Source organism: Pleurodeles waltl, chromosome 6, assembly GCF_031143425.1.
Source record: "Pleurodeles waltl isolate 20211129_DDA chromosome 6, aPleWal1.hap1.20221129, whole genome shotgun sequence".
Taxonomy (NCBI): Eukaryota; Metazoa; Chordata; class Amphibia; order Caudata; family Salamandridae; genus Pleurodeles; species Pleurodeles waltl.
The window spans coordinates 25934659-25961674 of NC_090445.1; the positions used below are offsets into that span (position 1 = coordinate 25934659).

Genomic DNA, 27016 nt, shown 5'->3' on the forward strand with positions numbered 1-27016 from the left:
TCCTGCCTGGGGGAGGTGTTAGCATCTCCACCCAGTGCAGGCTTTGTTACTGGCCTCAGAGTGACAAAGGCACTCTCCCCATGGGGCCAGCAACATGTCTCTAGTATGGCAGGCTGCTGGAACCAGTCAGCCTACACAGATAGTCGGTTAAGTTTCAGGGGGCACCTCTAAGGTGCCCTCTGTGGTGTATTTTACAATAAAATGTACACTGGCATCAGTGTGCATTTATTGTGCTGAGAAGTTTGATACCAAACTTCCCAGTTTTCAGTGTAGCCATTATGGTGCTGTGGAGTTCGTGTAAAACAGACTCCCAGACCATATACTCTTATGGCTACCCTGCACTTACAATGTCTAAGGTTTTGCTTAGACACTGTAGGGGCACAGTGCTCATGCACTGGTGCCCTCACCTATGGTATAGTGCACCCTGCCTTAGGGCTGTAAGGCCTGCTAGAGGGGTGTCTTACCTATACTGCATAGGCAGTGAGAGGCTGGCATGGCACCCTGAGGGGAGTGCCATGTCGACTTACTCATTTTGTTCTCACTAGCACACACAAGCTGGTAAGCAGTGGGTCTGTGCTGAGTGAGGGGTCTCTAGGGTGGCATAATACATGCTGCAGCCCTTAGAGACCTTCCCTGGCATCAGGGCCCTTGGTACCAGAGGTACCAGTTACAAGGGACTTATCTGGATGCCAGGGTGTGCCAATTGTGGGATCAATGGTACATTTTAGGTGAAAGAACACTGGTGCTGGGGCCTGGTTAGCAGGGTCCCAGCACACTTCTCAGTCAAGTCAGCATCAGTATCAGGCAAAAAGTGGGGGGTAACTGCAACAGGGAGCCATTTCTTTACAGATAGACTCCTCACACTCTCTGGAAAAGATGCAGAATCTTATGACCTCATGAAGGGTACCCTGATTGAGGGCTTTGGATTCGCCACTGAGGAGTATAGGATTAGATTCAGGGGGGCTCAAAAATCCTCGAGCCAGACCTGGGTTGACTTTGTAGACTACTCAGTAAAAACACTAGATGGTTGGATTCAAGGCAGTGGTGTAAGTGATTATGATGGGCTGTACAATTTATTTGTGAAAGAACACCTGTTAAGTAATTGTTTCAATGACAAACTGCATCAGCATCTGGTAGACCTAGGACCAATTTCTCCCCAAGAATTGGGAAAGAAGGCGGACCATTGGGTCAAGACTAGGGTGTCCAAAACTTCCACAGGGGGTGACCAAAAGAAAGGGGTCACAAAACCTCCCCAGGGGAAAGGTGGTGAGACAGCCAAAAACAAAAATAGTAAAGAGTCTTCTACAGGCCCCCAAAAACCTGCACAGGAGGGTGGGCCCAGAGCCTCTTCACAAAACAATTCTGGGTACAAGGGTAAAAACTTTGATCCCAAAAAGGCCTGGTGTCGTAGCTGTAGTCAGTCTGGACACCAAACTGGAGACAAGGCCTGTCCCAAGAAAGATACCACTTCTAACTCCAATCCAGCTAAAACTGGAATGGCCAGTCTCCAAGTGGGATCAACAGTGTGCCCAGAGCAAATCAGGTGTCGCACTGAAGCTACATTAGTCTCTGAGGGTGGGGTGGATTTAGCCACACTGGCTGCCTGGCCCCCTAACATGCAAAAATACAGGCAGCAGCTCTTAATTAATGGGACAAGTGTAGAGGGCCTGAGGGATACAGGTGCCAGTGTCACCATGGTGACAGAGAAACTGGTTTCCCCTGGCCAATACCTGGCTGGACAAACTTATCCAGTCACCAACGCTGACAATCAGACTAAAGTACATCCCATGGCTATGGTAACTTTAGAATGGGGAGGGGTCACTGGCCTGAAACAGGTGGTAGTCTCCTCCGCTATCCCAGTAGACTGCTTGGAAATTACCTGGACCCCTCAGCATGGGCTGAGGTAGAACTGAAAACCCATGCAGCCATGCTGGGTATCCCTGAACTGGTGTGTGTCAAGACAAGGGCACAGCGCAAGGCACAGGGTGAAAAAGTAGAGCTGGAGTCTGGAAGAAAGGCCCAGCCTACCAAGAGAAAAGGAAAGTCAGCTGGGAAACCAGCTGCAACACAACAAGAAAAAGAGAACCTCTCTTCTCAGGAAGAAGTTCTGCCCTCTGAGGGAACTGAGCCTATGGAGCTGGAACCTTATCAGGTTGAGCTCTTAGGCCCAGGGGGACCCTCAAGGGAAGAGTTGTGTAAGGGACAAGAAACCTGTCCCTCTCTTGAAGGCCTTAGGCAGCAAGCTGCTGAAGAGTCCAAAGGCAAGAAAAATGGAACACATAAGGGTCTATTGGGAAGATGGACTCCTGTACACTGAGGCAAGAGATCCCAAACCTGGTGCCACTAGGAGAGTGGTAGTGCCTGTAAGGAAATGCCTCCTTGGCATGGTTGCCCCCTGACTTTTTGCCTTTGCTGATGCTATGTTTACAATTGAAAGTGTGCTGAGGCCTGCTAACCAGGCCCCAGCACCAGTGTTCTTTCCCTAACCTGTACTTTTGTGTCCACAATTGGCAGACCCTGGCATCCAGATAAGTCCCTTGTAACTGGTACTTCTAGTACCAAGGGCCCTGATGCCAAGGAAGGTCTCTAAGGGCTGCAGCATGTCTTATGCCACCCTGGAGACCTCTCACTCAGCACAGACACACTGCTTGCCAGCTTGTGTGTGCTAGTGAGAACAAAACGAGTAAGTCGACATGGCACTCCCCTCAGGGTGCCATGCCAGCCTCTCACTGCCTATGCAAGTATAGGTCAGTCACCCCTCTAGCAGGCCTTACAGCCCTAAGGCAGGGTGCACTATACCATAGGTGAGGGTACCAGTGCATGAGCATGGTACCCCTACAGTGTCTAAACAAAACCTTAGACATTGTAAGTGCAGGGTAGCCATAAGAGTATATGGTCTGGGAGTTTGTCAAACACGAACTCCACAGCACCATAATGGCTACACTGAAAACTGGGAAGTTTGGTATCAAACTTCTCAGCACAATAAATGCACACTGATGCCAGTGTACATTTTATTGCAAAATACACCCCAGAGGGCACCTTAGAGGTGCCCCCTGAAACTTAACCGACTGTCTGTGTAGACTGACTAGTTCCAGCAGCCTGCCACACTAGAGACATGTTGCTGGCCCCATGGGGAGAGTGCCTTTGTCACTCTGAGGCCAGTAACAAAGCCTGCACTGGGTGGAGATGCTAACACCTCTCCCAGGCAGGAGCTGTGACACCTGGCGGTAAGCCTCAAAGGCTCACCCCTTTGTCACAGCCCAGCAGGGCACTCCAGCTTAGTGGAGTTGCCCGCCCCCTCCGGCCACGGCCCCCACTTTTGGCGGCAAGGCTGGAGGGAACAAAGAAAGCAACAAGGAGGAGTCACTGGCCAGTCAGGACAGCCCCTAAGGTGTCCTGAGCTGAGGTGACTCTAACTTTTAGAAATCCTCCATCTTGCAGATGGAGGATTCCCCCAATAGGGTTAGGACTGTGACCCCCTCCCCTTGGGAGGAGGCACAAAGAGGGTGTACCCACCCTCAGGGCTAGTAGCCATTGGCTACTAACCCCCCAGACCTAAACACGCCCTTAAATTTAGTATTTAAGGGCTACCCTGAACCCTAGAAAATTAGATTCCTGCAACAACAAGAAGGACTGCCCAGCTGAAAACCCCTGCAGAGGAAGACCAGGAGACAACAACTGCCTTGGCTCCAGAAACTCACCGGCCTGTCTCCTGCCTTCCAAAGAACTCTGCTCCAGCGACGCCTTCCAAAGGGACCAGCGACCTCTGAATCCTCTGAGGACTGCCCTGCTTCGACGACGACAAGAAACTCCCGAGGACAGCGGACCTGCTCCAAAAAGACTGCAACTTTGTTTCAAGAAGCAGCTTTAAAGAACCCTGCAACTCCCCGCAAGAAGCGTGAGACTTGCAACACTGCACCCGGCGACCCCGACTCGGCTGGTGGAGAACCAACACCTCAGGGAGGACCCCCGGACTACTCTACGACTGTGAGTACCAAAACCTGTCCTCCCTGAGCCCCCACAGCGCCGCCTGCAGAGGGAATCCCGAGGCTTCCCCTGACCGCGACTCTCTGAAACCTAAGTCCCGACGCCTGGAAAGGACCCTGCACCCGCAGCCCCCAGGACCTGAAGGACCGGACTTTCACTGCAGAAGTGACCCCCAGGAGTCCCTCTCCCTTGCCCAAGTGGAGGTTTCCCCGAGGAAGCCCCCCCTTGCCTGCCTGCAGCGCTGAAGAGATCCCTTGATCTCTCATTGACTAACATTGCGAACCCGACGCTTGTTTCTACACTGCACCCGGCCGCCCCCGTGCTGCTGAGGGTGAAATTTCTGTGTGGGCTTGTGTCCCCCCCGGTGCCCTACAAAGCCCCCCTGGTCTGCCCTCCGAGGACGCGGGTACTTACCTGCAAGCAGACCGGAACCGGGGCACCCCCTTCTCTCCATTCTAGCCTATGCGTTTTGGGCAGCACTTTGAACTCTGCACCTGACCGGCCCCGAGCTGCTGGTGTGGTGACTTTGGGGTTGCTCTGAACCCCCAACGGTGGGCTACCTTGGACCAAGAACTGAGCCCTGTAAGTGTCTTACTTACCTGGTAAAACTAACAAAAACTTACCTCCCCCAGGAACTGTGAAAATTGCACTGTGTCCACTTTTGAAATAGCTATTTGTGAATAACTTGAAAAGTATACATGCAATTGAAATGATTCAAAGTTCCTAATGTACTTACCTGCAATACCTTTCAAACAAGATATTACATGTTAAATTTGAACCTGTGGTTCTTAAAATAAACTAAGAAAAGATATTTTTCTATAACAAAACCTATTGGCTATATTTGTCTCCGAGTGTGTGTACCTCATTTATTGTCTATGTGTATGTACAACAAATGCTTAACACTACTCCTTGGATAAGCCTACTGCTCGACCACACTACCACAAAATAGAGCATTAGTATTATCTCTTTTTACCACTATTTTACCTCTAAGGGGAACCCTTGGACTCTGTGCATGCTATTCCTTACTTTGAAATAGCACATACAGAGCCAACTTCCTACAGTGCCTCAGGGTTTCAGAGAGTTTATTCTGACCTTAGCCCATGATATTCCCCTTGCTGGGCATTTGGGACAAACCAAGACGTGGGAGAGGTTAGTCAACCACTTCTACTGGCCCAATATGTCCCAGAAGGTTAAGGAGTTTTGCCTCTCCTGCCCCACCTGTCAAGCCAGTGGTAAGACAGGTGGGCATCCAAAGGCCCCCCTCATTCCACTTCCAGTGGTGGGGGTCCCCTTTGAAAGAGTGGGTGTGGACATAGTTGGTCCACTAGAACCTCCCACAGCCTCAGGAAATATGTACATCCTAGTAGTAGTGGATCATGCTACTAGGTATCCTGAAGCTATTCCCCTTAGGTCGACTACTGCCCCTGCAGTAGCCAAGGCCCTCATTGGTATCTTTACCAGAGTGGGCTTCCCTAAGGAGGTGGTGTCTGACAGAGGTACCAACTTCATGTCAGCATACCTAAAACACATGTGGAATGAGTGTGGGGTGACTTATAAATTCACTACACCATATCATCCACAAACTAATGGCCTTGTTGAGAGATTCAACAAGACATTAAAGGGCATGATCATGGGTGTAGGAAGTTGGCTCTGTATGTGCTATTTCAAAGTAAGGAATAGCATGCACAGAGTCCAAGGGTTCCCCTTAGAGGTAAAATAGTGGTAAAAGAGATAATACTAATGCTCTATTTTGTGGTAGTGTGGTCGAGCAGTAGGCTTATCCAAGGAGTAGTGTTAAGCATTTGTTGTACATACACATAGACAATAAATGAGGTACACACACTCAGAGACAAATCCAGCCAATAGGTTTTTATATAGAAAAATATCTTTTCTTAGTTTATTTTAAGAACCACAGGTTCAAATTCTACATGTAATAGCTCATTCGAAAGGTATTGCAGGTAAGTACTTTAGGAACTTCAAATCATAAAAATTGCATGTATACTTTTCAAGTTATTCACAAATAGCTGTTTTAAAAGTGGACACTTAGTGCAATTTTCACAGTTCCTAGGGGAGGTAAGTATTTGTTAGTTTTACCAGGTAAGTAAGACACAGGGTTCAGTTCTTGGTCCAAGGTAGCCCACCGTTGGGGGTTCAGAGCAACCCCAAAGTCACCACACCAGCAGCTCAGGGCCGGTCAGGTGCAGAGTTCAAAGTGGTGCCCAAAACACATAGGCTAGAATGGAGAGAAGGGGGTGCCCCGGTTCCGGTCTGCTTGCAGGTAAGTACCCGCGTCTTCGGAGGGCAGACCAGGGGGGTTTTGTAGGGCACCGGGGGGGACACAAGCCCACAGAGGAATTTCACCCTCAGCAGCGCGGGGGCGGCCGGGTGCAGTGTAGAAACAAGCGTCGGGTTTGTAATGGAAGTCAATGGGAGATCTAGGGATCTCTTCAGCGCTGCAGGCAGGCAAGGGGGGGGTTCCTCGGGGAAACCTCCACTTGGTCAAGGGAGAGGGACTCCTGGGGGTCACTCCTCCAGTGAAAGTCCGGTCCATCGGGTCCTGGGGGCTGCGGGTGCAGGGTCTCTCCCAGGTGTCGGGACTTAGGATTCAAAGAGTCGCGGTCAGGGGAAGCCTCGGGATTCCCTCTGCAGGCGGCGCTGTGGGGGCTCAGGGGGGACAGGTTTTTGTACTCACAGTCTTAGAGTAGTCCTGGGGTCCCTCCTGAGGTGTTGGATCGCCACCAGCCGAGTCGGGGTCGCCGGGTGCAGTGTTGCAAGTCTCACGCCTTTTGCGGGGAGCTTGCAGGGTTCTTTAAAGCTGCTGGAAACAAAGTTGCAGCCTTTCTTGGAGCAGGTCCGCTGTCCTCGGGAGTTTCTTGTCTTTTCGAAGCAGGGGCAGTCCTCAGAGGATGTCGAGGTCGCTGGTCCCTTTGGAAGGCGTCGCTGGAGCAGGATCTTTGGAAGGCAGGAGACAGGCCGGTGAGTTTCTGGAGCCAAGGCAGTAGTCGTCTTCTGGTCTTCCTCTGCAGGGGTTTTCAGCTAGGCAGTCCTTCTTCTTGTAGTTGCAGGAATCTAATTTTCTAGGGTTCAGGGTAGCCCTTAAATACTAAATTTAAGGGCGTGTTTAGGTCTGGGGGGTTAGTAGCCAATGGCTACTAGCCCTGAGGGTGGGTACACCCTCTTTGTGCCTCCTCCCAAGGGGAGGGGGTCACAATCCTAACCCTATTGGGGGAATCCTCCATCTGCAAGATGGAGGATTTCTAAAAGTCAGAGTCACTTCAGCTCAGGACACCTTAGGGGCTGTCCTGACTGGCCAGTGACTCCTCCTTGTTGCTTTCTTTGTTCCCTCCAGCCTTGCCGCCAAAAGTGGGGGCCGTGGCCGGAGGGGGCGGGCAACTCCACTAAGCTGGAGTGCCCTGCTGGGCTGTGACAAAGGGGTGAGCCTTTGAGGCTCACCGCCAGGTGTTACAGCTCCTGCCTGGGGGAGGTGTTAGCATCTCCACCCAGTGCAGGCTTTCTTACTGGCCTCAGAGTGACAAAGGCACTCTCCCCATGGGGCCAGCAACATGTCTCTGGTGTGGCAGGCTGCTGGAACTAGTCAGCCTACACAGACAGTCGGTTAAGTTTCAGGGGGCACCTCTAAGGTGCCCTCTGTGGTGTATTTTACAATAAAATGTACACTGGCATCAGTGTGCATTTATTGTGCTGAGAAGTTTGATACCAAACTTCCCAGTTTTCAGTGTAGCCATTATGGTGCTGTGGAGTTCGTGTTTGACAAACTCCCAGACCATATACTCTTATGGCTACCCTGCACTTACAATGTCTAAGGTTTTGTTTAGACACTGTAGGGGTACCATGCTCATGCACTGGTACCCTCACCTATGGTATAGTGCACCCTGCCTTAGGGCTGTAAGGCCTGCTAGAGGGGTGTCTTACCTATACTGCATAGGCAGTGAGAGGCTGGCATGGCACCCTGAGGGGAGTGCCATGTCGACTTACTCGTTTTGTCCTCACTAGCACACACAAGCTGGCAAGCAGTGTGTCTGTGCTGAGTGAGAGGTCTCCAGGGTGGCATAAGACATGCTGCAGCCCTTAGAGACCTTCCTTGGCATCAGGGCCCTTGGTACTAGAAGTACCAGTTACAAGGGACTTATCTGGATGCCAGGGTCTGCCAATTGTGGATACAAAAGTACAGGTTAGGGAAAGAACACTGGTGCTGGGGCCTGGTTAGCAGGCCTCAGCACACTTTCAATTGTAAACATAGCATCAGCAAAGGCAAAAAGTCAGGGGGCAACCATGCCAAGGAGGCATTTCCTTACAATGGGGCTCCCAGAAAAACTCAAAAGGAGATGGGATGTCCTCCTGCCATGTCTGCTTTTCGCTTACAGAGAGGTGCCTCAGAAGGGAGTAGGATTCTCACCCTTTGAACTTCTGTTTGGCCACCCTATAATGGGGACCACTTGCTCTTGTTAAAGAAGGCTGGGAGAGACCTCTTCATGAGCCTAAACAAGACATAGTGGACTATGTACTTGGCCTTCGCTCAAGGATGGCAGAGTACATGGAAAAGGCAAGTAAAAACCTTGAGGCCAACCAACAACTCCAGAAGTTGTGGTATGACCAAAAGGCTGCACTGGTTGAATTTCAACCAGGGCAGAAAGTCTGGGTTCTGGAGCCTGTGGCTCCCAGGGCACTTCAGGACAAATGGAGTGGCCCTTACCCAGTACTAGAGAGGAAGAGTCAGGTCACCTACCTGGTGGACCTGGGCACAAGCAGGAGCCCCAAGAGGGTGATCCATGTGAACCGCTGTAAGGAAATGCCTCCTTGGCATGGTTGCCCCCTGACTTTTTGCCTTTGCTGATGCTATGTTTACAATTGAAAGTGTGCTGAGGCCTGCTAACCAGGCCCCAGCACCAGTGTTCTTTCCCTAACCTGTACTTTTGTATCCACAATTGGCAGACCCTGGCATCCAGATAAGTCCCTTGTAACTGGTACTTCTAGTACCAAGGGCCCTGATGCCAAGGAAGGTCTCTAAGGGCTGCAGCATGTCTTATGCCACCCTGGAGACCTCTCACTCAGCACAGACACACTGCTTGCCAGCTTGTGTGTGCTAGTGAGGACAAAACGAGTAAGTCGACATGGCACTCCCCTCAGGGTGCCATGCCAGCCTCTCACTGCCTATGCAGTATAGGTAAGACACCCCTCTAGCAGGCCTTACAGCCCTAAGGCAGGGTGCACTATACCATAGGTGAGGGTACCAGTGCATGAGCATGGTACCCCTACAGTGTCTAAACAAAACCTTAGACATTGTAAGTGCAGGGTAGCCATAAGAGTATATGGTCTGGGAGTCTGTCAAACACGAACTCCACAGCACCATAATGGCTACACTGAAAACTGGGAAGTTTGGTATCAAACTTCTCAGCACAATAAATGCACACTGATGCCAGTGTACAGTTTATTGTAAAATACACCACAGAGGGCACCTTAGAGGTGCCCCCTGAAACTTAACCGACTATCTGTGTAGGCTGACTAGTTTTAGCAGCCTGCCACAAACCGAGACATGTTGCTGGCCCCATGGGGAGAGTGCCTTTGTCACTCTGAGGCCAGTAACAAAGCCTGCACTGGGTGGAGATGCTAACACCTCTCCCAGGCAGGAATTGTCACACCTGGCGGTGAGCCTCAAAGGCTCACCTCCTTTGTGCCAACCCAGCAGGACACTCCAGCTAGTGGAGTTGCCCGCCCCCTCCGGCCAGGCCCCACTTTTGGCGGCAAGGCCGGAGAAAATAATGAGAAAAACAAGGAGGAGTCACTGGCCAGTCAGGACAGCCCCTAAGGTGTCCTGAGCTGAGGTGACTCTGACTTTTAGAAATCCTCCATCTTGCAGATGGAGGATTCCCCCAATAGGGTTAGGATTGTGACCCCCTCCCCTTGGGAGGAGGCACAAAGAGGGTGTACCCACCCTCAGGGCTAGTAGCCATTGGCTACTAACCCCCCAGACCTAAACACGCCCTTAAACTTAGTATTTAAGGGCTACCCTGAACCCTAGAAAGTTAGATTCCTGCAACTACAAGAAGAAGGACTGCCCAGCTGAAAACCCCTGCAGCGGAAGACCAGAAGACGACAACTGCCTTGGCTCCAGAAACTCACCGGCCTGTCTCCTGCCTTCCAAAGATCCTGCTCCAGCGACGCCTTCCAAAGGGACCAGCGACCTCGACATCCTCTGAGGACTGCCCCTGCTTCGAAAAGACAAGAAACTCCCGAGGACAGCGGACCTGCTCCAAGAAAAGCTGCAACTTTGTTTCCAGCAGCTTTAAAGAACCCTGCAAGCTCCCCGCAAGAAGCGTGAGACTTGCCACACTGCACCCGGCGACCCCGACTCGGCTGGTGGCGATCCAACACCTCAGGAGGGACCCCAGGACTACTCTGATACTGTGAGTACCAAAACCTGAGCCCCCACAGCGCCGCCTGCAGAGGGAATCCCGAGGCTTCCCCTGACCGCGACTCTTTGAACCTAAAGTCCCGACGCCTGGGAGAGACCCTGCACCCGCAGCCCCCAGGACCTGAAGGACCGGACTTTCACTGGAGGAGTGACCCCCAGGAGTCCCTCTCCCTCGCCCAAGTGGAGGTTTCCCCGAGGAATCCCCCCCTTGCCTGCCTGCAGCGCTGAAGAGATCCCGAGATCTCTCATAGACTAACATTGAAAACCCGACGCTTGTTTCTACACTGCACCCGGCCGCCCCCGCGCTGCTGAGGGTGAAATTTCTGTGTGGACTTGTGTCCCCCCCGGTGCCCTACAAAACCCCCCCTGGTCTGCCCTCCGAAGACGCGGGTACTTACCTGCAAGCAGACCGGAACCGGGGCACCCCCTTCTCTCCATTCTAGCCTATGTGTTTTGGGCACCACTTTGAACTCTGCACCTGACCGGCCCTGAGCTGCTGGTGTGGTGACTTTGGGGTTGCTCTGAACCCCCAACGGTGGGCTACCTTGGACCAAGAACTGAACCCTGTAAGTGTCCTACTTACCTGTTAAAACTAACAAAAACTTACCTCCCCCAGGAACTGTGAAAATTGCACTAAGTGTCCACTTTTAAAACAGCTATTTGTCAATAACTTGAAAAGTATACATGCAATTTTGATGATTTGAAGTTCCTAAAGTACTTACCTGCAATACCTTTCGAATGAGATATTACATATAGAATTTGAACCTGTGGTTCTTAAAATAAACTAAGAAAAGATATTTTTCTATATAAAAACCTATTGGCTGGATTTGTCTCTGAGTGTGTGTACCTCATTTATTGTCTTGTGTATGTGCAACAAGTGCTTAACACTACTCCTTGGATAAGCCTACTGCTCGACCACACTACCACAAAATGGAGCATTAGTATTATCTATTTTTACCACTATTTTACCTCTAAGGGGAACCCTTGGACTCTGTGCATGCTATTCCTTACTTTGAAATAGCACATACAGAGCCAACTTCCTACAACCGCCTTAAGCTCTTCCATGACAGGGCTGATGTAAATCTGTTGATGGTAACAGATGAGGACCAGGAAGCTGAGAGTGAGCCTCTCCCTGATCTCCTCTCATCAGACCCTAAAGATGGCTCAGTAGATGGAGTGATCTACTCAGACACCCTCTCTAGCCAACAGCAGTCTGACTGTAGGAAGGTCCTACAGCAGTTTCCTGAACTCTTCTCCTTAACCCCTGGTCAGACACACCTGTGTACCCATGATGTGGACACGGGGGACAGCATGCCTGTCAAAAACAAAATATTCAGACAGTCTGACCAAGTTAAGGAAAGCATCAAGGTGGAAGTCCACAAGATGCTGGAATTGGGAGTAATTGAGTACTCTGACAGCCCCTGGGCTAGCCCAGTGGTCTTAGTCCCCAAACCTCACACCAAAGAAGGAAAGAGAGAGATGAGGTTTTGTGTGGACTACAGAGGCCTTAATTCTGTCACCAAGACAGATGCTCATCCAATTCCTAGAGCTGATGAGCTCATAGACAAATTAGGGGCTGCCAAATTCTTAAGTACCTTTGACTTAACAGCTGGGTACTGGCAAATCAAAATGGCCCCTGGAGCAAAAGAAAAGACAGCATTCTCCACACCTGATGGGCATTATCAGTTCACTGTTATGCCCTTTGGTTTAAAGAATGCCCCTGCCACCTTCCAAAGGTTGGTGAATCAAGTCCTTGCTGGGTTGGAATCCTTTAGTGCAGCTTATCTTGATGATATTGCTGTCTTCAGCTCCACCTGGCAGGATCACCTGGTCCACCTGAAGAAGGTTTTGAAGGCTCTGCAATCTGCAGGCCTTTCTATCAAGGCATCCAAATGCCAGATAGGGCAGGGAACTGTGGTTTACTTGGGACACCTTGTAGGTGGAGGCCAAGTTCAGCCACTCCAGCCTAAGATCCAGACTATTCTGGACTGGGGAGCTCCAAAAACCCAGACTCAAGTCAGGGCATTCCTTGGCTTGACTGGGTACTATAGGAGGTTTGTGAAGGGATATGGATCCATTGTGACAGCCCTCACAGAACTCACCTCCAAGAAAATGCCCAAGAAAGTAAACTGGACTGTAGAATGCCAACAGGCCTTTGACACCCTGAAACAAGCTATGTGCACAGCACCAGTTCTAAAAGCTCCAGATTACTCCAAGCAATTCATTGTGCAAACAGATGCCTCTGAACATGGGATAGGGGCAGTTTTGTCCCAAACAAATGATGATGGCCTTTACCAGCCTGTTGCTTTCATTAGCAGGAGGTTACTCCCCAGGGAGCAGCGTTGGAGTGCCATTGAGAGGGAGGCCTTTGCTGTGGTTTGGTCCCTGAAGAAGCTGAGACCATACCTCTTTGGTACTCACTTCCTAGTTCAAACTGACCACAGACCTCTCAGATGGCTGATGCAAATGAAAGGTGAAAATCCAAAACTGTTGAGGTGGTCCATCTCCCTACAGGGAATGGACTTTATAGTGGAACACAGACCTGGGACTGCCCATGCCAATGCAGATGGCCTTTCCAGGTTCTTCCACTTAGAAAATGAAGACTCTCTTGGGAAAGGTTAGTCTCATCCTCTTTCGTTTGGGGGGGGGGGGGGGGGGGGTTGTGTAAGGAAATGCCTCCTTGGCATGGTTACCCCCTGACTTTTTGCCTTTGCTGATGCTATGTTTTGAATTGAAAGTGTGCTGAGGCCTGCTAACCAGGCCCCAGCACCAGTGTTCTTTCCCTAACCTGTACTTTTGATTCCACAATTGGCACACCCTGGCATCCAGATAAGTCCCTTGTAAGTGGTACCCCTGGTACCAAGGGCCCTGATGCCAAGGAAGGTCTCTAAGGGCTGCAGCATGTCTTATGCCACCCTGGAGACCCCTCACTCAGCACAGACACTCTGCTTGCCATCTTGTGTGTGCTGGGGAGAACAAAACGAGTAAGTCGACATGGCACTCCCCTCAGGGTGCCATGCCAACCTCTCACTGCCTATGCAGGTATAGATAAGTCACCCCTCTAGTAGGCCTTACAGCCCTAAGGCAGGGTGCACTATACCATAGGTGAGGGCACCAGTGCAGGAGCACTGTGCCCCTACAGTGTCTAAGCAATACCTTAGACATTGTAAGTGCAGGGTAGCCATAAGAGTATATGGTCTGGGAGTCTGTTTTACACGAACTCCACAGCACCATAATGGCTACACTGAAAACTGGGAAGTTTGGTATCAAACTTCTCAGCACAATAAAAGCACACTGATGCCAGTGTACATTTTATTGTAAAATACACCCCAGAGGGCACCTTAGAGGTGCCCCCTGAAACCTTAACCAACTATCTGTGTAGGCTGACTGGTTCCAGCAGCCTGTCACGCTAGAGACATGTTGCTGGCCCCATGGGGAGAGTGCCTTTGTCACTCTGAGGCCAGTAACAAAGCCTGCACTGGGTGGAGATGCTAACACCTCCCCCAGGCAGGAGCTGTAACACCTGGCGGTGAGCCTCAAAGGCTCACCCCTTTGTGCCAGCACAGCAGGACACTCCAGCTAGTGGAGTTGCCCGCCCCCTCCGGCCACGGCCCCCACTTTTGGCGGCAAGGCCGGAGAAAATAATGAGAAAAACAAGGAGGAGTCACTGACCAGTCAGGACAGCCCCTAAGGTGTCCTGAGCTGAAGTGACTCTAACTTTTAGAAATCCTCCATCTTGCAGATGGAGGATTCCCCAATAGGATTAGGGATGTGACCCCCTCCCCTTGGGAGGAGGCACAAAGAGGGTGTACCCACCCTCAGGGCTAGTAGCCATTGGCTACTAACCCCCCAGACCTAAACACGCCCTTAAATTTTGTATTTAAGGGCTCCCCTGAACCTAAAACTTTAGATTCCTGAAACTACAAGAAGAAGAAGACTGCTGAGCTGAAAAACCCCTGCAGAGGAAGAACAGAAGACACCAACTGCTTTGGCCCCAGACTTACCGGCCTGTCTCCTGCCTTCCAAAGAAACCTGCTCCAGCGACGCTTTCCAAGGGACCAGCGACCTCTGAATCCTCTGAGGACTGCCCGACTTCGAGAAAGACAAGAAACTCCCGAGGACAGCGGCCCTGCTCCAAAAGAACTGCAACTTTGTTTCAAGTAGCAGATTTAAAGACCCCTGCAACTCCCCACAAGAAGCGCGAGACTTGCAACACTGCACCCGGCGACCCCGACTCGACTGGTGGAGAAACAACGCGACAGGGAGGACCCCCAGGCGACTCCAAGACTGTGAGTAACCAAAGTTGTCCCCCCTGAACCCCCACAGCGACGCCTGCAGAGGGAATCCCGAGGCTCCCCCTGACCGCAACTGCCTGAACTCCATTTCCAGACGGCTGGGAAAGACCCTGCACCCCCAGCACCTAAAGGAACGGAACTCCTGTGCAGGAGTGACCCCCAGGAGGCCCTCTCCCTTGCCCAGGTGGTGGCTACCCCGAGGAGCCCCCCCCTTGCCTGCCTGCAACGCTGAAGAGATCCCTTGATCTCTCATAGGAAACCATTGAAAACCCGACGCGTGTTTGCACAATGCACCCGGCCGCCCCCGCGCTGCTGAGGTTGTACTTTTTGTGCTGACTTGTGTCCCCCCCGGTGCCCTACAAAACCCCCCCTGGTCTGCCCTCCGAAGACGCGGGTACTTACCTGCTGGCAGACTGGAACCGGGGCACCCCCTTCTCTCCATTGAAGCCTGTGTGTTTTGGGCACCTCTTTGACCTTTGCACCTGACCGGCCCTGAGCTGCTGGTGTGATAACTTTGGGGTTGCTCTGAACCCCCAACGGTGGGCTACCTTGGACCAAAAACTGAAACCTGTAAGTGACTTACTTACCTGTTAAAACTAACATTACTTTACCTCCCCCAGGAACTGTGAAAATTGCACTGTGTCCACTTTTAAAACAGCTTATTGTGTTTTATGTAAAAAGTATACCTGCTAATGAAATGATTCAAAGTTCCTAAAGTACTTACCTGCAATACCTTTCAAATGAGATATTACATGTAAAATTTGAACCTGTGGTTCTTAAAAATAAACTAGGAAAAGATATTTGTTCGATGGCATCTGTCGCTGTAGATACGCATGTTTTGCAATAGCTCGCCATCTGGTGTTGGGCCAGAGTGTTACAAGTTGTTTTTCTTCGAAGAAGTCTTTCGAGTCACGGGACCGAGTGACTCCTCCTTTTGTGTCCATTGCGCATGGGCGTCGACTCTATCCTCGATTGTTTTTTTTCCGCCATCGGGTTCGGACGTGTTCCTGTCGCTCCGAGTTTCGGAACGGAAAGATAGCTAAATTCGGAAGATTTTCGTCGGTATTGTTGCGTTCGGGATCGCCGTAGTTAGATTCAACACCGCATCGAAGATCGAAGAGCTCCGGTGCCCTTCGGGCTAGTTTTTTGATCCCCCGTCTGGGCCTGGTCGGCCCGACCGCGTGCTGAAGAACGCCGATGGAACGGACCCCGTTCCGTTTCTGTCCCAAATGCCACAACAAGTACCCCTATACAGACCAACACTTGGTCTGTAACCTGTGCCTGTCACCTGAGCACAGTGAAGACACCTGCGAGGCCTGTCGTGCGTTCCGGTCCCGAAAAACACTCCGAGACCATCGAGCCAGAAGACTTCAAATGGCGTCCGCGCCGACAGCCCACCGAGAGTTCGAGGAACAAGAAGAGGAAGGTACCTTCTCGATCCACGAATCGGACTCCGAGGAATTCGATGACCCACAAACCGTGAGTAAGTCGTCGAAAACAACACATAAGAAGATTGACAAGGCCCAGGGGACGCCACTGCCACCAGGCCATGGCTCGACCCATAAATTCGGTGACCGACCGTCTGCACCGAAAAAGGCCCAAACAGTGCTGAGACAGTCCGACTCCGGTCGAGACACCGGTACGCAGCCTTCTCGGGACCGAGAAAGTGCTGGAGACAAGCATCGACACCGAGATAGCGGTGTAGACACGGCTCGACGCCGAGACCGCGGCACCGACGAAGATTGACGCCGAGAGGTTTCGGCCCCGAAAAAAAGAAAAGTCAGCTCGGAGCCGAAAAAAGATGCAGACAGGGTTTCGGCGCCAAAACAACCTGCAACCGACCCAGTTTCAGGCTCTTATACAGAGGAGCATTCACTAACCTCCCAAATGCAAAAGCATAGGTTCGAGGAAGAGCTGCAATCTACCGATGTAGACCATACGTAAAAGCGTATCTTCATACAGGAGGGAACAGGGAAAATAAGCACCCTTCCCCCTATTAGAAGAAAGAGAAGACTGGAGTTCCAAACTGAACAAACACCACAAACAAAGGTGGTGAAAAAGGTTACTCCACCACCCTCTCCTCCACCTGTAATTCACGTCTCACCAGCACAAACTCCATCACATTCCCCAGCTCACACCACCATGAGCCAGGGTGACCAGGATCAGGACGCATGGGACTTATACGACGCCCCAGTGTCAGATAACAGCCCGGAGGCATACCCTACAAAGCCATCTCCACCAGAAGACAGCACTGCGTATTCTCAAGTGGTGGCTAGAGCAGCACAATTTCACAATGTAAGCCTCCACTCAGAACAGGTCGAGGATGACTTTCTATTCAACACCCTCTCCTCCACCCACAGCTCCTACCAAAGCCTGCCTATGCTCCCTGGTATGCTCCGGCACGCAAAAGAAATTTTTAAGGAGCCGGTCAAAAGTAGGGCAATCACACCAAGAGTGGAAAAAAAGTATAAGGCGCCCCCTACAAACCCTGTTTTCATCACTGCACAGCTGCCACCAGATTCTGTCGTTGTAGGAGCAGCTAGGAAAAGGGCCAACTCCCACACATCTGGGGATGCACCACCCCCGGATAAAGAAAGCCGCAAGTTCGATGCAGCTGGAAAGAGAGTCGCAGCACAAGCTGCAAACCAGTGGCGCATCGCCAACTCTCAAGCACTACTTGCGCGCTATGACAGAGCCCATTGGGATGAGATGCAACACCTCATTGAACATCTACCCAAAGACCTACAAAAAAGGGCAAAGCAAGTGGTTGAGGAAGGTCAAAACATTTCAAACAACCAGATACGCTCCTCCATGGACGCAGCAGACACAGCTGCAAGGACAATTAATACATCCGTGACCATCAGAAGGCATGCATGGCTACGAACGTCTGGGTTTAAACCAGAGATACAGCAGGCAGTTCTCAATATGCCTTTCAATGAAAAAGAACTGTTCGGTCCAGAAGTGGACACAGCGATAGAAAAACTTAAAAAGGACACGGACACTGCTAAAGCAATGGGTGCACTCTACTCCCCGCAGAGCAGAGGAAACTACGGCACCTTCCGCAAGACACCCTTTAGAGGGGGGGTTTCGGGGTCAGGCCACACAAGCCAGCACCTCACAGGCAACACCGTCCAGTTACCAGGGACAGTACAGGGGAGGCTTTCGGGGCCAATACAGAGGAGGGCAATTCCCTAGGAATAGGGGAAAATTTCAAAGCCCCAAAACCCCTGCAACTAAGCAGTGACTCACATGTCACTCATCCCCTCCACACAACACCAGTGGGGGGAAGAATAGGTCATTATTACAAAGCATGGCAGGAAATCACTACAGACACTTGGGTTCTAGCAATTATCCAACATGGTTATTGCATAGAATTTCTACAATTCCCTCCAAACATACCACCAAGAGCACAAAATTTATCACAACATCATTCCGAGCTCCTGGAGACAGAAGTTCAAGCACTATTGCAAAAGAATGCAATCGAATTAGTACCAAACACACAAATAAACACAGGAGTTTATTCACTGTACTTCTTAATACCAAAGAAGGACAAAACGCTAAGACCAATCCTAGACCTCAGGATAGTAAACACATACATCAAATCAGACCACTTTCACATGGTCACACTACAAGAAGTGCTACCATTGCTCAAACTACACGACTACATGACAACCTTAGACCTCAAAGACGCGTATTTCCATATACCAATACATCCATCGCACAGGAAATACCTAAGGTTTGTATTCAAAGGAATACATTACCAATTCAAAGTATTGCCTTTCGGTTTAACAACAGCACCAAGAGTCTTTACAAAATGTCTAGCAGTAGTCGCTGCACACATCAGAAGGCAGCAAATACATGTATTCCCGTATCTAGACGACTGGCTAATCAAGACCCATTCGTTATCAAAGTGCTCACACCACACAAATCAAATCATACAAACCCTCTACAGACTGGGGTTCACCGTCAACTTCGCAAAATCCAACATCCTGCCGTGCAAAGTACAACAGTACCTAGGAGCCATAATAAACACAACAAAAGGAGTAGCCACTCCAAGTCCACAAAGAATTCAAAACTTCAACAACATCATACAACGCATGTATCCAACACAAAAGATACAAGCAAAGATGATATTACAACTCCTAGGCATGATGTCTTCATGCATAGCCATTGTCCCAAACGCAAGACTGCACATGAGGCCCTTACAACAGTGCCTAGCATCACAATGGTCACAAGCACAGGGTCACCTTCTAGATCTGGTGTTAATAGACCGCCAAACTTACCTCTCGCTTCTATGGTGGGACAATATAAATGTAAACAAAGGGCGGCCTTTCCAAGACCCAGTGCCACAATACGTAATAACAACAGATGCTTCCATGACAGGGTGGGGAGCACACCTCGATCAACACAGCATACAAGGACAATGGAACGTTCATCAAACAAAACTGCATATAAATCACCTAGAACTGCTAGCAGTTTTTCAAGCACTAAAGGCTTTCCAACCAATAATAGTTCACAAATACATTCTCGTCAAAACAGACATGACAACAATGTATTATCTAAACAAGCAAGGGGGGGACACACTCAACACAGTTGAGCCGGTTGGCACAAAAGATATGGCATTGGGCAATTCACAACCAAATTCGCCTAATAGCACAGTTTATCCCAGGGATTCAGAATCAACTCGCAGACAATCTCTCGAGATCACCAACAGGTCCACGAATGGGAAATTCACCCCCAAACTCTGAACACTTACTTCAAGATCTGGGGAACACCTCAGATAGACTTGTTTGCGACAAAAGAGAACGCAAAATGCCAAAACTTCGCATCCAGATACCCACACAGGCAGTCCCAGGGCAATGCCCTATGGATGAACTGGTCAGGGATATTTGCCTACGCTTTTCCTCCTCTCCCTCTCCTTCCTTATCTGGTAAACAAACTCAGTCAAAACAAACTCAAACTCATATTAATAGCACCAACATGGGCAAGACAACCTTGGTACACAACACTACTAGACCTGTCAGTAGTACCACACATCAAGTTACCCAACAGGCCGGATCTGTTAACTCAACACAACCAACAGATCAGGCACCCAGATCCAGCATCGCTGAATCTAGCAATCTGCCTCCTGAAATCCTAGAATTTGGAAATTTAAACCTCACTCAAGAATGTATGGAAGTCATAAAACAAGCTAGAAGACCATCCACTAGACACTGCTATGCAAGCAAATGGAAAAGGTTTGTTTGCTACTGCCATAATAATCAAGTTCATCCATTACACGCATCCCCAAAAGATGTAGTGGGATACTTACTACACTTACAAAAGTCAAATCTAGCCTTCTCTTCATTAAAATACACCTTGCGGCAATATCTGCATACCTGCAGATTACCCATTTAACTTCACTGTTTAGGATACCCGTCATTAAAGCATTTATGGAAGGCCTAAGAAGAATAATACCACCAAGAACACCACCTGTTCCTTCATGGAACCTTAACATCGTCTTGACAAGACTCATGGGACCACCTTTTGAACCCATGCATTCTTGCGAAATACAATTCTTAACCTGGAAAGTTGCATTTCTCATTGCCATCACATCTCTAAGAAGAGTAAGTGAAATTCAGGCATTTACAATACAAGAACCTTTTATCCAAATACACAAAAATAAGGTTGTACTAAGAACCAATCCTAAATTCCTACCAAAGGTTATTTCACCGTTCCACTTAAATCAAACGGTAGAGTTACCAGTGTTCTTCCCACAGCCAGACTCAGTAGCTGAAAGGGCACTACATACATTAGATGTCAAAAGAGCACTAATGTACTACATCGACAGAACAAAGGAGGTTAGGAAAACAAAACAACTGTTTATTGCATTTCAAAAACCTCATACAGGAAACCCAATATCAAAACAAGGTATAGCCAGATGGATAGTTAAGTGCATCCAAACCTGCTATCTTAAAGCAAAGAGACAACTGCCCATTACACCAAGGGCACACTCAACCAGAAAAAAAGGCGCTACCATGGCATTCCTAGGAAACATTCCAATGCACGAAATATGTAAGGCAGCCACATGGTCCACGCCTCACACATTTACTAAACACTACTGTGTAGACGTGCTATCCGCACAACAGGCCACAGTAGGTCAAGCCGTACTGAGAACTTTGTTTCAGGCTACTTCCACTCCTACAGGCTGAGCCACCGCTTTTGGGGAGATAACTGCTTACTAGTCTATGCACAACATGTGTATCTGCAGCTACACATGCCATCGAACTGAAAATGTCACTTACCCAGTGTACATCTGTTCGTGGCATTGGTCGCTGCAGATTCACATGTGCCCACCCGCCTCCCCGGGAGCCTGTAGCCGTTGGAAGTTATCTTCAACATTTGTACATTTGTATATATATATATATTACTTAACCTTAATTTGTACATACTTATTCATTCCATTGCACGGGCACTATTACTAACACACACAACTCCTACCTCACCCTCTGCGGGGAAAACAATCTAAGATGGAGCCGACGCCCATGCGCAATGGAAGCAAAGAGGAGGAGTCCCTCGGTCTCGTGACTCGAAAGACTTCTTCGAGGAAAAACAACTTGTAACACTCCGACCCTACACCAGATGGCGGACTGTGCACAACATTTGAATCTGCAGCGACCAATGCCACGAACAGATGTACACTGGGTAAGTGACATTTTCATTATCCATTATGGTGGATACATTATGCTGGATGAAGGCAGTTTGTGTTAATAGATAATAAACTACATGGTCTGCAATTTGGGGTATGTTGGCTTCAGAATAGTGATTGTTAGACTTCCACTATTGGATATGTAATTTGTAATTCGAGAAAGTTGAATAATTCACAGTTCAGAGCAGTTATTAAAAAAGGAATTTGTAGAAGTTTCAGTTGACTCATTTGAAGTGCTGCACCCTGAATCGCGGAAAGGGGATTTCTAACAACTACATTTGTAAGCTTTTTTGACACTATTGGCCAGGGTTATTAGCTGGGCAATATACCCTTGTATCTGTATTCTGTCAGAACAGCCAATGATGACTTGCTGGTTAGGACACAAAATAAGAGAGATCTCACTGAGATCCCCATTTTGAATGTGCATCTTCTGCTTGAGATAAATCTTACGACTTTCTTTTTTTGTTCCAGTCCCAGTTGGAAATGAAAGGGTTTCACTTCACTGACTGCAAGCAGAACGTCTCCTCTAGCGGACCAGTGCAAGCGTCTCATTCATACAGGTGAGATTGCTCTTTCTTCTTTCTGACCCTTTGGAGTCTATCCTACCACACTCCCACTCCACCCCAAGACTTTCCTAGAGCTGATAAATGGCTTCATGCAGATATTGGCATGCATCCTAGACCTGTCAATACTGACGTGTGTGGAGAGGTTTGTAATTCACTGTTCAACTTGGTCTTCAGTTGTTGTAAAGCAGCAGAACTCACTGAAAACATCTGGCTATGAGTGTTCCTTCACTCAGCATGACACGTTGATTTCCTCTGCCCTTTAAGTACACTTTTCCTGGAATAAACTGAGAAAGGGCTAATGGCCAGCATAATATCTTCATTGCTTCACACACTTTAAATATTTCTAGTCAAGAGATAAAACCATGACTGAATTAGACTTGTCTTACAAAATGTAATGCTTCAGTAGCCTATTCACAACCTTTGGAGCATTTGTCACTCGGTCATTTAGTGGATTGCCTTTAGCTTTTCCATTGGCAATCGTGTTGGATTTATTTTTTTCCTTATGAAGCCATGCATGCTTTTTAGAGCAGCAGTGTTCGTAGCATGTGTGGCTGTAGATGTACAAGCTCTGCATACTCCTGCCATATAGTGTTGGGCTTGGACGTTTGCAAGTTGAGGAAAACCCTTTGTCTTCTGTATTCTGCTTGGTGACAACTTTCAGAGCCACTTATCAATCCGCTCCCATCTGTTAGTGTTTCGATCCCTTTTTGGGGCTGCGTGCACCACATCTTTGATTTCTGCTCCGAGAAATGCACTCAAAATGATGGAACCCATAACATTCCAATATTCTCCCCAGTTACACACCAAATATCTGATTCAACCACCGCAAAGTTTGTGACCTCTGTCTCCACCCTCACCACAACTACACAATGTGCCAGGTCTAACTTACCTTTCGCCGGAAGAAGACTCTCTGTGAGAGATGAGAGGGAAGCTGGACACATCAGAAGATGCAGTGGCAAGCCTTTGATGCACCAGACATTTTCAGAGAAGAGGCCCCACTTGGAGACCGAAGTTGAGAATGACATTTTGCTCTGTCATCCATCGCCGAGCCAGACAGGGCCTTTTTCTCTAACTCAGACCTAGAAGAAGAACATGAGGTTCACCTCAACAAGCTGTTGCCCTTGAACAAAGACCGCCACAAGGGGTGTATATGTTTGACAAATGCAGGCAGAGCCTCAAAGATAGAGCACTATACCGACCCGCATTTCCCTTCCCCTAGAAGGTATGGCACAGAACCCTTTGACCACCCCACAGCCTTAAAGGCATCGGATTGGCACTGATCAAAGGCTTTGGTCTCAACACCGCTCTTGACCCTCAGCCATCAAGCTCTAAGATTCTCCACAAGCTTCCAAGACCTTCAAAGACCCCTTCAATGTTGAGGCCAACCTCTGCATCATTATCATGTAAGGGCATGTCCTCTGGACAGCATCATGGCATATACCACAAGGTCATCCTGTGGGGGATGGGGGGGGAGTAGAGAGACTTCACAAAGTGGACATGCGTGTCCTCCATAAGGAAAACTGTTTCCTCATGGAGACTTTGTACAAGTCATAGAGAGCTGTACAGCTTTCCCTATGATGAAGGGAATGTTAAATTCAGCCCCTGATACCTTGACGGAGCCAGTCAAGGCCAGGTGTTAACACCACATGTTTTGTGGGGGAGAGGGGGAGAAAAACTTTCTCTCTCCCTCTCACTCACTCCAACTAGAAGAGCAAAACAGTAAAAGGGTGAATTAGACTAAAAAGTGATGATTGGGAATGTCTGAGTTCAGCTCAAAGCTGCATCCCAGCCCATTGTTTTGTGTACCATGGCTTAAGTTTAGGTTGCTTATTTTCTGATTCAGGGAGGGCTTGGCCTGGCAGTTTTGGCTGGACTTCTCCTGTTGGAGCACATACAAGACTGTTCTACATCTCGTTGGGTCCAGACTTGAGGTGGCATCATTTGTAAAGTAACTATGGACTGGAATGCGGCCTGAGTAATCCCCATTGGCTGTGAATAATTCAAGTGTTCCACCAGTCACTTTTTCGTACACTTCAGCCAGTACAAGAGTAGCAGTAGGGGCCACTGCCTCCTTGATGGTAGCCAACTCCATGTGCCTCCTTTCCCTCCCAAACAGGGCTTAGTGAGACAAGACGCAGTTCAAAATCAGTGGGAAGAGATGGCTTGCTGGGTGCGGGGTGCATAACTGTCTCCAATGCCACTGTAAGCAAGCCTGTCTGTCAATGCTAACCAGGACCCCAGTGATTGTGCTCTCTCAGCCAAAGTCTGTCACCCTGGAACCTTTAACACCCCACAATTGGCATACTGTTGCACCCCTGTAAATCCCTTGTATGTGGTACTCTGGTACCCAGAGCATTGGTACACCAGGGGACCCCCATGGGTTGCAGCATGTATTATGCCACTCTTGAGAGCCCATGCAACCTGTATCTGCAGGACTGCCATTGCAGCCTGTGTGAAAGGGTGCAGTGCATGCACCCTTTCCACTACAGGTCACTGCACCAGGTCACTGTCACCCCTATGGCAGGCCCTTTCAGCCAAATGGCAGGGTGCAGGTTCATGTGTGTGAGGGCACCCCTACATGAGCAGAGGTGCCCCTACGACTTCCAGCAAGTGCGTGGAAGCCATTTTACCCGTGTACTAACCACAGTTCACTCACTGTCTGTGGTCCAGATACGTAATAACTCTGAACCTAGGCATGTTTGGTATCAAACATGTAGGAATCATACCCCAATGCCAGTATTGGTGGCATGATTCCATGCACTCTGGGAGCTCTTTAGAGGTCCCTCAGTATTGCTCCTACCAGTCTTCCAGGGTTGGCGGGCAGCCCACACTACTGCAACCCCCTCAGATAGGGTTCTGCCCTCCTGCTGCTTGGCCAGCTCAGGCAGGGGAAGGCAGAAGAAAGGAGTTGCAAGGTTTGGGAGGGGTAGCCTCCCCAAGCCACCGGTTTGCTCTGAAAGAAATATTTGGTGACCCCCTTGCATAAACTGGTTTGCACCAGACCAGGGACCCTGGTCCCTTCTCTGGTGCGAAATGTGACAAAGGAAAGGGGAGTGACCACTCCCCTGTCTATCACGACCCCAGGGGTGGTGCCCAGAGCTCCTCCAGGTGGCCACTCGATTCTGCCATCTTGGAAACAAGATGTGCAGAGGCCCTTGGGAGTATCCAAATGGCCAGGTCAGGTAGGGGACGTCAGTGATCCCCACCCCTCTCCCCACCTACGATAGTTGGTCACTGTTCAAAGTGACCAAACCCAATTTTAGGGCTATTTAGGGAATCTCTTGCAGGTGGGTCCCCAGATTAGGCGTACAAGACTCCACCAGGACGACTCCTGCATTGACCTTCTGCTCTTGGTCACCGGAACTGCAACTGGACACCGAACAAGACTGCCACTCGCCAGACGACCTTGCAACATTGTTTCCCCAGCTTCTTTCAGCAACTGCAACATTTCCAGGGCTGTCTGAGACTACAGCTGCACCAAAAAGCAAGAAGGAATCTTGCTTGGAATGAAGGAGTCTGTAGGAAGTTGGCTCTGTATATACTATTTCAAAGTAAGAAATAGTGTGCACAGAGTCCAAAGGTTCCCCCTTAGAGGTAAGATAGTGGCAAAAGGAGATAATTCTAATGCTCTATTTTGTGGTAGTGTGGTCGAGCAGTAGTGTCCACTTTGAAAATAGCTTATTGCCATTTTTACAAAGACTGTATGTGATATTGCTTTCATTCAAAGTTCCTAAATTATCTAAGTGAAGTACCTTACATTTAAAATATTAACTGTAAATCTTGAATCTGTGGTTCTTAAAATAAACTAAGAAAATATATTGTTCAATATAAAAACCTATTGGCCTGGAGTAAGTCTTTGAGTGTGTGTCCTCATTTATTGCCTGTGTGTACAACAAATGCTTAACTTACCCCTGGATAAGCCTACTGCTCGGCCACACTACCACAAATAGAGCACTAGTATTATCTAATTTTGCCACTATCGACCTCTAAGGGAAACCCTTGGACTCTGTGCACACTATCTCTCACTTTGAGATAGTATATACAGAGCCAGCTTCCTACAGGGGCTCATCTGAGAACTTGCCTCTTGGGGTTCCTATTTCTCCCAGCTTCCGACTAACTACTCCACATCTTTGGGTGGGGTACTTTATTTCGCATTCCACTATTTTAGTATATGGTTTGGCCCTCCCCTAGGGCCCTAGCTGTTTTCTATTTCTTACCAATGCTTGTTGTTTCTTATGCTAATTCCTAACTGTGTCTGTCTGAGTCCACAGCTAGCCCTAGAGAGCCCTGGCTTCCGAGACCCTGTTACTAACTAATAAGGGGTTACCTGGACCTGTATTAAGGTGTAAACACCACAAGTGTCCACCACACACCATGCCAGCTTCCTACAGCCGCCATCCGCTGCGTACCAAGGTTCAGCACCCGCATCCTCATCAGACTTCATTCCTAGCTCCATTTCTCAGGCTTCTAGCCTGAGGTCCAGCAATATCTTCTTAAGCTCCCCTTCGTTGGAGAGCATCTCTTCTGCCTTCAGGTTGATCAGAAGTTAGAAAACAAATCAAAGATGACACCAACACCACAAATGCAGTGGGTTCCCTTCAGACCTCATCACCTAATGGCTTCTTTTCAGAGACAATACAGGGCATGCACCGAAGCCACTTTGTCAGAGCCTACCCCCTCCATACCAGAGGCAGCAGCATTCATACCACCAACTGATGGTTCAAAGATACATCAGGGGGGCCTACTCTTTAGGAGCAACAATACCAGGGTAGGGGTAAAGGGTTCTGGCAAAGGGGCCTCCACCTCAAAACATTGACATCCTTCTCATACAGCACCTCCATGGAGAGACTACAGGATTTCCTTCCTGCAGGCAGGAAGCCTCATCAGACAAGTGGGTGTTGACAGTAGTTCTCCAGGGCTACTACTTAGTGTCTCACACCCCCTCCCAACATCCCACCCTGCAGCCACACCCTCCTCAGCCAGAATATCCCTCTTCTGCCTGAAGAGGTATGGGTTATCCTTCTAAAGGAGACCATAAAATCAGTGC

General features: G+C 49.2%; 1 protein-coding gene across 6 annotated transcripts in view; it reads left to right on the forward strand.

The window, feature by feature from the left end:
• PRRC2B (proline rich coiled-coil 2B) overlaps positions 1–27016 on the forward strand; it is a 635269-nt gene that overhangs the window by 577802 nt on the left and 30451 nt on the right. For all 6 annotated transcript variants that reach the window (XM_069237079.1, XM_069237080.1, XM_069237081.1 and 3 more), the window contains one exon: positions 21875–21963. In XM_069237079.1, coding sequence (XP_069093180.1) covers positions 21875–21963 — 89 coding nt within the window. The remainder of the gene's footprint in view (positions 1–21874; positions 21964–27016) is intronic.